The sequence below is a fragment of the Phaethon lepturus genome, unplaced genomic scaffold (assembly GCF_000687285.1).
Source record: "Phaethon lepturus isolate BGI_N335 unplaced genomic scaffold, ASM68728v1 scaffold43458, whole genome shotgun sequence".
Lineage (NCBI taxonomy): Eukaryota > Metazoa > Chordata > Aves > Phaethontiformes > Phaethontidae > Phaethon > Phaethon lepturus.
In genome coordinates, this window is record NW_010557681.1 from 7,093 (window position 1) to 20,230 (window position 13,138).

At 48.7% G+C, this 13,138-nt stretch overlaps 1 protein-coding gene across 1 annotated transcript in view; it reads right to left on the reverse strand.

The window, feature by feature from the left end:
- The window catches only part of NPLOC4 (nuclear protein localization 4 homolog (S. cerevisiae)), a gene marked incomplete at its 5' end in the record, with an annotated part of 27,823 nt that overhangs the window by 5,937 nt on the left and 8,748 nt on the right, over positions 1 to 13,138 (reverse strand). The window contains 5 exons of the mRNA XM_010292831.1: positions 6,217 to 6,377; positions 8,336 to 8,462; positions 9,169 to 9,240; positions 10,838 to 10,924; positions 12,505 to 12,684. Of these exons, the coding sequence (XP_010291133.1) occupies positions 6,217 to 6,377; positions 8,336 to 8,462; positions 9,169 to 9,240; positions 10,838 to 10,924; positions 12,505 to 12,684 (627 nt within the window). The remainder of the gene's footprint in view (positions 1 to 6,216; positions 6,378 to 8,335; positions 8,463 to 9,168; positions 9,241 to 10,837; positions 10,925 to 12,504; positions 12,685 to 13,138) is intronic.

Sequence of the window (13,138 nt, forward strand, 5' to 3'; positions counted from 1 at the left end):
CAGAATGAGCTGCCCGCGGCTGCCGCCCTCCTCTCCCGAGCCGTATTTTCTCCCGGAGTATACCACTCCCTCGCTATCAGCATTTCTCGGTTACGCTAGTATTTACACAGCACAAATATGTGGTGCGGCAGCCAGCACCCCGCTCTCACGCTCTGCTCTCCCGGTACACCCAGACGGACATCGCCCGAGCAGGCTCCGGCAGGCTGCTCCCCTCCAGGCAACAGCCCCCCTTCCCAAGCCCCCTCCCCAAGCATCCTCTGTCCCTACAAACGGTTCCCTTTGTTAAAAAAAAAAAAAAAAGAAAAAAAGAAAAAAATCTACCTTTCAGTCTTTGAAGCTCCTTTTAAAAGCAATTTTGATAAGGATCTTTTCTCCTTGAACATGACAGGTTGTTGGCCCTGTGGTTATTTCAGCAACAAGCCTGGTGGCTCGTGGCCTCAGATCTCTCTGGCTCTGACAGCAGCAGGAGGAGACACGGAGCCTTTTCAGGGAGATCACAGGACCTGAAAGCTAACCTGCTTCTAGATCTCGGTGATACCGCAAGAGTCAGGAATCCAATCCAATCAGACCGAATCAGCTTCCCAAACACAATCCTGCCCCAGCAAGAAAGAACCTGCAACAACTCACACATAATTAGCCCATCTGGAATTCATTTTCAAATCTAATTAAGTTCTAATATGCAGAAACATTTTTCCAGCACCTGTTCGCTTTAATCTCCGCCTCTGGGGATTTCCATGTTAAATGCCTTCTTTTTAATGTCATGCTGCTGAGGCCTTCAAGACATGCACTAGACTGTTACTACCAAACCGGAACCTCGCTCCCCACCGAGTCGAGGACGTGTCCCAACCCTGCCCCTCCCCAGATAGAAAAGCCCCCCACCCCAACGCCGGCACTCCTCTCCAGCCCCTATGCACCATTTTATTAGGCAATTACATTTTAAAGGCCTTAACAAACGTCAAGCTGGGAGAACTGTTGGGAGAAAGACATCTTCATCCTGAACTCGGCAGTTGCTGAGGCCCCAGCAGCACCTCTCAGCACGTTATTGCTGCAGCCCCGGAGCCCAATACCCCCAAAGGCACAAACGCCCAACGGCAACCACTCCAAGGGGAGGCCAGGAGGGGGTTAACGAAGGCGCAAGTATTTGGCTGCTGGACAAAGATCAAGCAGCAAGGCATGGAGGATTTGGACAATGAATCACCCCGAAGACAGGAGCAAACTGGAGAATGCGTCAGGCGCTGCGATTAGAACCTTTCAAACCACTGTTTGGAGGCAGAAGCTGCAAACGGATGAGGTCAAACAGGCAAGAGGATGGGTGCGCCCACAGGGAGCACGGCCGGCCGCGTCACACACCTCTGCGGCACTGCAGGACGGCTGCAGCGGGAAAGGCTTCTGCGTGGCTTCAGGATTTCCAAGACGAGGGCGAGGGGAGCAGCCAAGCGAGGAGCTCGGCCAGCTGTCGGCCAGGAGGGAGGCTCCGGCTCAGCATCCCAGGGCTGGACAGCCGTTAGCGTTCCATGCCGCCGTTAGTCTTCCCCACGGGCTCACTCTGCTGAAGGTACCGTGGAGCTGAGCAGCTGTCTGTCCTTCTGTGTGTTAATCAAGCTCGGCCTTGCTCTCTCTCTGCTGATTTCGAAGCGCTTTACTGGGCAGTCCTGCCCCCCTGCGCAGATAGAGCAGCTGACGCACAGAAATGAAGCGACTTTTCTAAGAGCAAGTGATAGGTCAGTGAGAGTTGAAACCCTTCTCAGGAGACTCCTCGTGAGCTAATCAAGCATCCTCCTCCCCAGAGCAGCTGGGACATTTAAGGCTAAGAAGGCTTTTCCAGTCCAACATGAACTGTTGGTGGGAGGCCAGCCAGGGGAAGTCCTTTGCTGTTAGTGAAAACTCCCCGCAGAAGTCTCCACGCAGCCTGGTTATTGTGTCTTCCAGGGGAAGAGGCTTTCAGAGCGATGGAGTGGAAGCAACGCGTGCCACACTGGGGACAGCCTGGCTCAGAGGTCCCGCTCGGATCTAGTAAAAGCAGCAGTGCCCTGGCACCCAGGGCCGGGTGGGACCACACTTAACAGATGACAAGCCAAGGCCCAGACACCGTCTCAGCAGCTGTAAATGCACAAAAGCACATGCAGGACTCTACGAGGGCAAAGTGCTCTTTCACAACATGGGTGCCACTGTGAAGAGCTTTCGTCTTACACCATCCCAAAGAAACTCCAGGGCAATATTAAGGCAGCTGTAAAACGCCATTCATTGCAAGGGTGACATCTTCATGTTTGCACTGAGCTGAGGCAAATACCTTTGTTAAGAGACAAAGCCAGCCAGTCCCAAAATCCAATTATTCAAGTATTTCAAAGGGTCTGTAAAACACAGCAATCTCTTTCCCCCATTTGGCAGGAGGTTGAGATGCCCATGAAGTTAACCGTGGAGCAGAGCACTGCAGGTCTGTGGGGAGCAGTTAGGCACTGCTGCCGTGCTGCAAAGTTACGGGCTCGGCAGACTGACTGCAGGGAACTGGGAGCAGGCGGAGCGCGGGCACAGGGTGCAGGCAGCCCAGCCGGAGGCATCACTCCCGGCTGGGGCACTGAGCACCACTGAGCAACTTCAGCTCTGAATAATCAGCTCACGGCTTGGAAGGTACATTTTTAGTGAGATCAGAATCAATATGGTTATTTTCTAGAACCAGATGGACAAAGGAGACTGCTCGAGGGCAGAAGACAGGGAATGGAAAATGCCCATATGTAATATTCAGCTCAGCTCTCCCTCACCCAGCTGAGGGTGAAGTGGCCATTGCAACGTTGTCATCTTTACTCACAAAGAGAGCGGTTACCCCGACTTGTGTCCTGTGTCTTGACAAGGGTGACTCCTTCATGAGTTTCATTACACCAAACTCACCAAGCAGCAAGTGTGGGTTGTGCAATGTTCCAATGGGAAACACCGCTGCGCTGTCTGCTTTCACAGACAACCCAGGAGGCAAAGGGGGTTGTTCTCTTCCTTCTGGCTAATCTTACCTGGAGAGGCATCTCAGAGCAAAGTAACTTGTACTCATGGTCCCCAAAGCCCTCAACTTTCACGCTAGAGCGGAACTAGAGCCTTCACAAGCCAGGAAAGCAACGGCCGCATGTAGAAAGTGCATACTGCCAATTCCACCGGGGTGGTTCCTCTAAGCAGCAGGGCTAGTGGCCAACATAAAGAGAATGGTAAAGAAATACAGAAATCACAAGGCTAAAGGCTCAGGAAAAACGCCTCGCCTCCTGAGGCAGGACAACGCTGGTGCCATCAGTTTTCCTATTTCCATGGAAGAAAAGCCCATCTATGCTAACGCACCATCGAGGTGAGTCACGTTCAGGCAGGAACAGCTGCAGCCCCAGGGGATGTGGTAGTCTCTTCTCCCACTCCACAAACACAAAATACAGTGCAAACCATGGAAAAATAGCTCGCTGACCAAAGACAACTGTTCCTCTCTTTCCATGCACCTCGTCACCTGTGCAGCGAAGTCCCTGAAGCCGCAGCTCTCCTGCCTGCAGCGCGGGTCCTCACACCCTTCCTGCATCTGCAGCAGTATCTATCCAAATGCAGTTCTTAACCGTCACCGCTGAAATAACAACACCTACTGCGAGTGGAAGCACAAGACATCTTCTCTGAACGACGTCACTGAAGTACAGTTATTGGCTCACACTTCACTAGAGGTGCAAACAGCAGCACCTTTTCCTATTCGCAAAGCCGAAGGTGAATCTTCCACTGCCTGACCCTGCTGCAGACAGATAGGACAGTTCAGCAGATTTTGCCTTGCATCTGGATGCATAGCTGCTCTGTAAATACATCTATACTACACAGACATTGGCCTTCTGGTTCTCATCCAATTAGAAGAAATTTGTATAGCTCCTTTCATCCTAAAGGGCTTTTCAAATGAATACTTGCATATTACATAGAAATACATAGATGGACTTTTCCCTCTACTAGTGATAGGTTCTCATCCGAGACAAAATGCAGCGACTACTTAAAAGTGCAGCTTTCTGCCCAAAGCTAGCTGAGGGGGCAGCACAGAGGGGAATCCCCCATCAAGGACTGGGGACAAAGCTGCTCGGCTCCTGCAGTTTCAGCACAGAAAGGTGGAGCAGGGTGCTGGACTACGTGCCAGCTATCCTCTGCCGCGAGGCCAAGCATTGGACGCTTGCTCCTCATACCGTATTTAACCAACGCTTCAACACCGTTGCTGTCACCAACCCAGTAACTATGAGGTAGTGTCTCTGACCTCAAGCCTTGCACATTTAATGAGACCCCAAAGATTTTCAAAGCCAGGAGTGACTAAGCTTTCCATTGATTTAAGAACATTCCAAAAAAAATTAGGAGATCCTACAGCCAAACACGTTTAAGTCTGAAGGACAATTACACCCGCCAGAGCAGTCTTCAAGCCTTCCTTGAGCACATCATGAAAAAGGCAATTATGGATAGAAGTTATAAAACATATGAAATAAGCTGCAGCCCGACCCAGCGAATCAGTGGTTCATGGAAATTTCCACAGAAGGCTGGAGCCATCAGTTTGTATTTTGTTTATCTCCCTGCTTCAGATTACGAATGTGAGTGAAGACCTTATGGGAACACCCACCGGCTTCCTGCTACCCCGAACACCCAGGGTGGCCCACATGTGGGACACAGACCTACGGGACCTCCTGCAAGGCTGCACCCTGACTGTGGCACAGCACGGGCTCCTCTGGAGCAGGACCGCAGCACGCCAGGAGATGATCTCATCTTTGCATTCAGGGCCAAGCCTTGCACAAACGAGCTCCGCTGTATCTAAATTGGACCTGGCTTATCAGCTCCTAAGAGCAAGCTGTCTGCGTGCTAAGGAAAAAGGCACGGATTCCATCTACCTTTCCTCTCAAGCACTGAATTTAGCCAAGAGGTGTTCCTCATTTTCAGGTGGTGTCAAGACAAGCCAGCAGTTCAGCATTAAGGGGTGGAGGGGGAAGATGGAGTCTCAGGGGCTAACTCACCCAGGCCAGCATTTCCCGGTCTCGGGTTCATGGCATACAAGAGCACTTTGACCAGCTCTGTTTCTGCCGCTGGTGCACAATAGGCTCATTTCAGTTATCCCAAATGAAGGTAGCTTTGCTTATCCTATGCTCCTTAACAGGCAGCTTTAACACAGGCAGCAGGAGTGCTGCAGGCTGAGCGGGCTGTGAATATCAGACACAGACAAGAATGAGATAACTAACTTGGGTGATGGATGGCTAATTAGTTGGCAAGCAGTGCCATTAATTAATTCCTCTGTCCTTGCTCGCAGGGCACCAACATACACAAGTTTGAGAAGCAGTGCTATTAGCCTCCGCAGAGATTCTGTCCCCAAGTTTCTAATTCGGCCCTGCAGATAGAGGGGGGCTGAAGATCTCCAGAAACAACTGTCAAGGGAATAATGACAGTCCATTCATCACTAACAAGCTGTACTGAAAACCGCAGCAGACAGGTTACCAGCAGTGCTCTTGCATGATGCACCGAGTATTTTGGATCCACTCTGGATGCACGTATCCTCCACTGCTTCTCAGGACCAGTTTTTGGAGCTTAGTGTCTGACCCAAGAACAGGACCTGGGTGCAGGCAGTAACCCCAGCACTAGAGGGGAAAGCCAGGAGCACACCCTAGTCCTGCCCTTGCTCTGAAAGCCTTTGTACCTTCCTTTTGTTGCAGAGAAGCACGCACAGGGCTGTTCCTCCTCTTGCTGCATGACCTATACTATGTTTTGTTGCATCTGCTGCCCAGTTGGTGCCTGTAAACGTGTCACACATGAGCAAATCCCTGGCATTGCATAAGGAACCCACCATTTTCACTGCGCCATTTGTGCTAGCACGCGTCATATGGCTGTGCAGTGGAGAACGCTGAACTCAGCCAGGGATTAAAATCAACAGAGAAGCATGGCAAATGCTGCCAACAAATACAGAAGAGGAGGTAAATTCAGAGCACTTGCTATGGGCTCTCAGTGGATCACTGCAGACCTCATTTAGAAGCTGGATAGCCAATGGCTACTGCTGCACTGGAAACCATAACGGCATGTTTACGAGGGGGAAATGGAGCTTATGAAATTACTTTGCAGACATGTGGTGAACTGAACTACTGAAAATAGTTCAGACCTCAAAGACATCCTTTCCTGAGCTGGCCATACTGATTTCCAGACACGCGGCAGAGCCGTTTCTGCAGCTCCCCCCACGCACAGGCACACAGCCCTTACCTTATAGAACACATCAGGCACATACTGCTCACTGCTGGACTCCTTGGCATAGCCCAGCTCCGGTGCGTCTCGGCAGGGCAGCAAACACTCATCTCGAACCAGCGCCATGCACTGATTCGAAACCTGGTAGCCCTCAAAGTGGACCTGGTTGTCGGGACCACCTGGAAGAGAAAAGGCTGCTTAAAAATCCCCCACAAGGGTGATTTGCCTAGCGTAACTCAGAGAGGCACGACTCGAAGAGCCATGTTAAACACAACGGTCTTGCCAACAGTGAAGAACGGTGAGATGAAACCACTGGTGCTGCTGCATGGGAAGTACTTCTGGGCAAGAATTCCCTCTAAATTCTACATTTGTTTAGTAATACACATTTTCACAGCTCACCTAACAGGACAGACCCCTGGAGTGACAGCAAGAGTGCTTTGCCAAGAGCTTAAAGGAGGCGAAGCTGCTCCTGATAGCATCACCCTCCCACTACCCTGCAGGTATCTTCTCTCCTTCAAAACAAGAACCAGGCACACAGCTCCTGGGAGCCTGTTTCATTTCCAAGGAACCATGAGCTGCAGATTCAGGGTTGGTCAACTAGTAATGTCAGGCGTAAGAAGAAAAAAGTGTTTTCTCAGCCTGTAATGGATGGCTTGGTGGAAATCTGACATGGAAAGTGGAAATTAAGACCCTGGCTCACTGATAGATCACATGCTTGGCGCTTTAATTTGGATAATGTAAGCAACATCGGGTCATATGTCATTAGAATACAACTGGAAAGAGAAGATACAGACAGATGGTAGGAAAACGTTACTATTTCCAAACCTAGGAATTCAGGAGGGGATAGGAACTAATCCATGTAGAGGATTTAAAGGCAAAGTTGATGCAAACTATCCAGATATATTTATACGGCACAAAAGGAAGGAATCAAGTGCTTAAATAGAAACCTGATGGGCTGATTTAACAGAAGAGAATGAAATTATCTGGAACAGAAAAGAGGAAATATTCGTTTTCTACCCTTTGATCTCTAACCTCAATCACTCACTGCTCCAGAACAAACACTCCTAGAAATTAAACATCGACCAAGACATGGGGAAGGCCTGAACAAAGCTAGCCATCATTTTCTCAGTAAAACACCTTGTTTAAAAAACACAGAAATAAATAAAAAAAGGAGTCAGCGAGATACACATCTATCTTTAATGAAAGATGGATGCGTTTAGCAGTCTGGAATGTATGGGCAGCTGTCTGATTGCACAGGCCTGTTAACTGAACGAGAACATATTCACTGAAAAAGGCCCCGGGAACACTTACAAAACCTGGGCTCCGAGGAGGCAATATAATATCACACTTTCAGTTTTTACACTGGATGCTATTTGGAAGTCATGAGGTTTTTTTTCAGTGTGTTAAATAGACCCAGAACGCAGTGTATCTGCTCCAGGGAAATTTTAAATGAATACATGTGTCATCCCGTGGAGAACAGCAGATTGAACTTCTAACGCTACAACTCTCCCAGCACATGCCAACATCTCCCCTCGCAGCCTGGGCAGCGCCGACTATTCCACAGAGCCTCCGGAGACTTGCTGTGAAAACGGCTAAAATCAGAGGTGACAAAGCAAAGCATTTTGCAGGCTTCTTCGTTTTATTCAGACAAACAAAAAAATGTTTCCGTGTGCGGAAGAGCACAGCATCCTACGTAAGGGTTTCCCTGACAGCGACACAAGGGAGATAAAGGTCCCTCCTTTATGCTGAACCAGCCAGGATCTGGATTGCTGTGGTTCTGCACTGCCGCTTTCAGGCAACAGAATTTGGAGCTTAAAGATTTGAAACAGAAAAGTGAGCAAGTTATTCCCCTGGCTGCAGGCAAAAAATGCTTTCTGGATCAGAGAGGTGGATGCTCCAGGTCTGAGCCTCAATTAAATTTCCTGCAGGGGACAGGGTAAATAATTGTAGAGAAGATAGCACAAAGAACAAAAAAAGTATATTACTTGACAGGGCAAGGCAAAACCCTTGTTAAAAAGGACAGATGGGGACCAGGATGTCTGACGACTTCTGGCAGAGCTGCATATTCTTCTTCTATTAACAAGAGATAATTCATGTGTAACCAAGAGAGCCGGGGCAAGCCGAGGCCAGTTTATACCTGTAGCCACAACTGTGACAAACTTGGATCCAAAATGACCATCTGGAGAAAGGCGACAGATGTTGGGCTGCTGGTTCTGAAAGTTTCCAGCTGTGATGCACTCTTCTGCACTTAGATAATACGTGTCCTGAGGGAAGAGCAGAAATGTCAATAAAAAGGACAACGCGATGTAACCTAGACCTATTTCCCTGGTCTGCAGCCAAAGAAAACTACCAACACCCTAGTAAAACATGCTTTCGTAGAAAGTTGCTGCAGAGACTGGGAAAAGAATGTGACATGTCAGCTCTCCAGCCTGAGCCTGGCTCTCACCAGAAGGACTGTCCCAATTCTAGTTCCACCCACCTTTACACACCTTTTTTTTTAAACTGGGTTTCATTTTCCAAATAGGGATATCATTGATTTTAGAATTACAGGAAGCTGAGAAGGTCACAGTCTGAGCCACGTATATCTCACAAAGCCCAGCCCATAGGAACATCCTCTGACTGAGTCATTTTTGCTCACTGAGTTTGCACTTTGCACCACCTCACTCCACTCTACTTAAAGTTTTCTTAAACCACGAGCACCGTTTTCTTAAAGCAGAGTGGGTGAAGGACTGCAAGCAGCTTTGCATGCTATCCAAACAGCTTCCAACCCCTAGCAGTGCTCTTTGAGCTCAAGCTCCTTTTCCTTCAGAAGCTTCTGAAAAAACACATTTCACAAGAATTCCAGTCCCAGCGTCACCTCCAGCCCTGCGCTGCCCTGGCTCAGTACTCTGCTTGGCGTAGCCAGCGTTTATGCGATTACACGAACCCTCAGTACCAGCAGCTGTAATTAGCTGCACACTTGAATCTCACCTTGTTTCTGCTGTATCGAACAGTCCCTTTTCGTGTGTCTTCAGAGACCAGATCAGTAAATATCCAGCCAACCTATAAAGAAGTGTTATGGAGAAAGCTGCTCTAAGAAAAAAACAAAACAAAACAAAAAACCCAAAGAGAGCTTATACATTTTCTCCTAGCAGGACAAGATGTTCTTGGCTCTTCGCACGGCCCTGCTGTACGCTGCCTGAAGGAAATGGCTCTCCCAGCTGTGCCGGGCTCATTTGAATCCGATTTCCAGGAGCAGCATGCCAGCTGGCTGGCCGGGGGCACCTGCAGCTTTATGTTTCACTATGGAATATTTTTTCATGGAAAGATCTGGAGGCTGCAAGAGGCCTCTCGGCCGCTGCCTCCTCCCACCCACAGCAAAAAGCATTTCCTATTGAGCATTCAGAGCAAAGCAGCATCGGGAGCGCCAGCAGATGACAAAGCAGCTCACATGATCTCATTTTGAAGCTCGCAGTCACTATTTAAGATAAAACTCATATGTTCCCACTGGAGTATGATTCATTCCAAATCAGAGTCTGCTCCGATCCAAAAAAAAAGCATTGTTTGCACACAGGAGTATAGATGTGTACACACACACCGCTGCGTGAACCCTTCTACACACACGTGGCTAAAAACAGCTCGGCTCAGCCCCCTCGTGACCAGCTCCCACAGCGTTAACCCTTCAGAGGAAGAAGTGCTGATTCAGATTCCTAGCAGAGTCCAGACAGACAAAAAATCTGCAACCAGCAGTAAGTTGTGTGTTAAGTCATATTGATTAAAAATATCTGATGTGAGAAGCAAAGGAAAAGCATGGAAATAAATAACACGCACAGGAGCTTTGCTTCAGACACTGGCAAAAGGCTAAAGATCTTATCTTCAGAGAACAAAAGACCTCACCACAGATGTTTATAGTCTACTGTACTGAGTCTTTTCTGATTTGGGTTTTCTTTAGCAAGTCAAATCTTGTTTGTGTACATCTCATTCCTGGCATTCACACGATACCAAAAGATTTCCCAAACCGGAAAAATACCAGTACACGTTTGAGAGATGTCAGCAAACCAGTGGATCCCAAAACCATACGTTCTGGTTGGATAACTGTCAGGCTGTGGGCACAAGAGGAACAGAGGACTGAGGCTCAGCTGCTGGGGGATCTGCACCTCTAAACCAATATAGAGATTAACTTGTCGCAGCCTGCCTGAGCAGCACCAAGAGGCAGGACCTCACAGAGAATAAAAAACAAGCAGGAGCCTCTGCTCCTGGAAGTGGGACACCGATTCTGTCAAAAGGAAGAACAAACTTGGAAAGCAACTCCAGCTACATCTGTGCCAGATTAGCACTCACCGAGGAGATGCTACCAGGAACGGCTCCTATCTGAGGAGAAATAAAGGGAAAATCGTGTTTCTGCTTCTTTGCTACTCCCTTTGATGTCATTCATGACAGAGGACTGCTGACTTCAGCTGCACAGCCCTGCTAGATGCTTGCGCTCAGGAAAATGCTCTCATTTTGCTTTTCGTACCCAAAAGCACAAGAACTCCCAACACTTAAGCTAGCTTTCAGGTATGCCCAAATGGTCTTGGATAACCCCACGGAGCTGAAGAGAACTGCCGAGGATTGACTTCATTGCCATACAAAAACGCATGAGATGCGACAACATCCTAACCTTTCTCAGTCCAAGCTTTGCAGCGATCTCATCCACAACCTCAGCTTTTGGATCTTCCAGGATCTCCAGGCTGTTCTGTGTACCAATCTGCAGCAAAGAAACACTCGCTAGTAAGACAGGACAGGAAAAAACATAGTACGCTTAGCCATTGTCAGGAGTGAGGCAGAGGATGGAAGCAGAGGTCTGGGTTTCCCCTTTGGCATTACCACTGACCGGTTTCACCCCAGAGATGACCTCTATTCACAGACCCATCCTGTCAGAGCTCTTCAGCCAAGTTTGCAAACTACGTCGAGGTTTATGAATGAAAGACTCAGCATTTACAAACAGGCTGTTGCTGTTTCTGAGCACTTCAGAAAAGGCGAGAGATTATATAATTTTTTCCAGAGCTCTGTGTTCCACCTGCCAGTTTTGTACCACCATTTCGTTCGTTTGAATCTTTAAGCAGCAGAGAGGCAGTTGAGCCTCAGAGCAGCAGAGAGGCAGAAATCCAGTGAATCCAATAGCCCACGCCCAGGCCTTCCCCCCATGCTCTGGAAAACACGACTCCATCTGGGTGCGTTTCAGAAGCAAGCTTTCTCGTGTGGGAAGATGCCGTGTCAAGAGGCACAGCAGAGACTGCTTGCCAGGAGAGCAAAAGCTTCCTTGCTTTTACCGCGCACAACTAGAAGCATATGAACTTGCAAAGCAGGGGCTTAACAGTGATGCTGAAACAATAGAGGGCACAGCTCTGCTCATATTGGAAAGCAAGGGAAGAACTTATAAAAGGTTTGCAATTCTGCTTTCACACACACACACTCCTGAAGAGCCATTTGTTCTTTTTCCACTGACAAATCGGTCACATTTTACTCTAGAAACCCTGCAGAAATCATCAAGAGGAAGAAAACATATGACCCACCGCGACATGTTTGTATACATAGTCTTTGCACGTAGAAAAGTGACTTTAGTCAGCGGTGAAGAAGCCAGTAGGCAAACTCAGCTTTGAGCTGAGCCTTGTGTTGTGGGCAGAGTGGCTTTTCCATCCCCCTTTTCAGCTCTCCCAACGCCGAATTCAGGTTTTGGGTTGCCTGGGAGGCCAGGCTTGGCGGGACCCGCTCTGGCTGCAGCCTCCCGGGAGGACTCAGCGGTGCCGGGCGCGGCACCGTGCACCATCTAGTGGGGACTGCTGGCTGCTCCGAGGCATCGAATCTCATCCTAGGCCTCTCGATCAAGGCAGCAGACTTCATTTTTGTCTAATTAAGCTGCTTAAATTTTCTTGGAGACCTGATAAGAAATTGAAGCAAGGGCTGCAACTTTTTTTCCCCAGTACAGAATTTGTTTTTAAGCTCTTCCATACCTTAACCTTGGAAATCCAGTGACCAAGGAAACATGTAAAATGAAATCCACTGTTATGAAGTCTCTCTAGCTTTAAATCATCTGAGCACAGACTAATGTAAAAGAAAGTGTAAAAATAACAAAAAGCAAATCTGGGTTTTAAAATTCTTTCAATGGCAATAACTGACAGTGACATTAAAGACATAAATCGCATGATCTTCTTTTTCACGGGACCGTTTTCTTTGTGGAGCTGCAGTCAGAAATACCGCATGAGGTTTCCCAAACAAAAAAGTGTTTCCATGTTCCCCGATTAATCTTTATGAATCGACACTGACGCCACGACACTCAGCTTTTACCTGTGGGGGTTCATAGATGGCAGCGACCTCCGCCCGGATCCCCAGAGGAATGTCTTTGTGCTCTGTGTACCGGCCATACAGATACCCAAGATGTTGGTTTCCTGTCTTCCGCCAGAAGTCTAGGAAGCGATCTGCAATTGTGTGGTTCTCAAACATGATGTTGTCAACATGCCTGTATTTCTGTTTGACAAAGTTCAAGCGTCAGGCCGTCCTCGACTAGGTCCGTTTACTTTGCCTATCACCAATACCTTCCCCAGAGACTCCCGGCTGCCGAGCACGCACACCACCCCTCGCAGCCGAATCCTGCCAGCGCAGGGACAGGGAAAGCTAGCTGGCTCTCTCCCTCTCCACTCTGCTGCCTTCAGCACCACTCCCCCGCCCAGCAAGCAGAACTCGCCATGGGCTGGACTGTGGGGAAGCGCTGAGCACCCCCAGCACCCCATTAGCTTGGCTTCTTTCCTAGGGCCCTTACCCCAAGAGCCTCTGCAACTGAAAAAAGACAGTGAAATCTAAGAGGAAACAAGAAGAAACAGTGGGTGGCCTTTTGGATCCCATGAGGAAAAAAAGTGGAGATTCATCGCTAGCGGTGCCAGCTCAGATGTCCTCCACATTAAGCGGAAACTGCTGAAGCAGA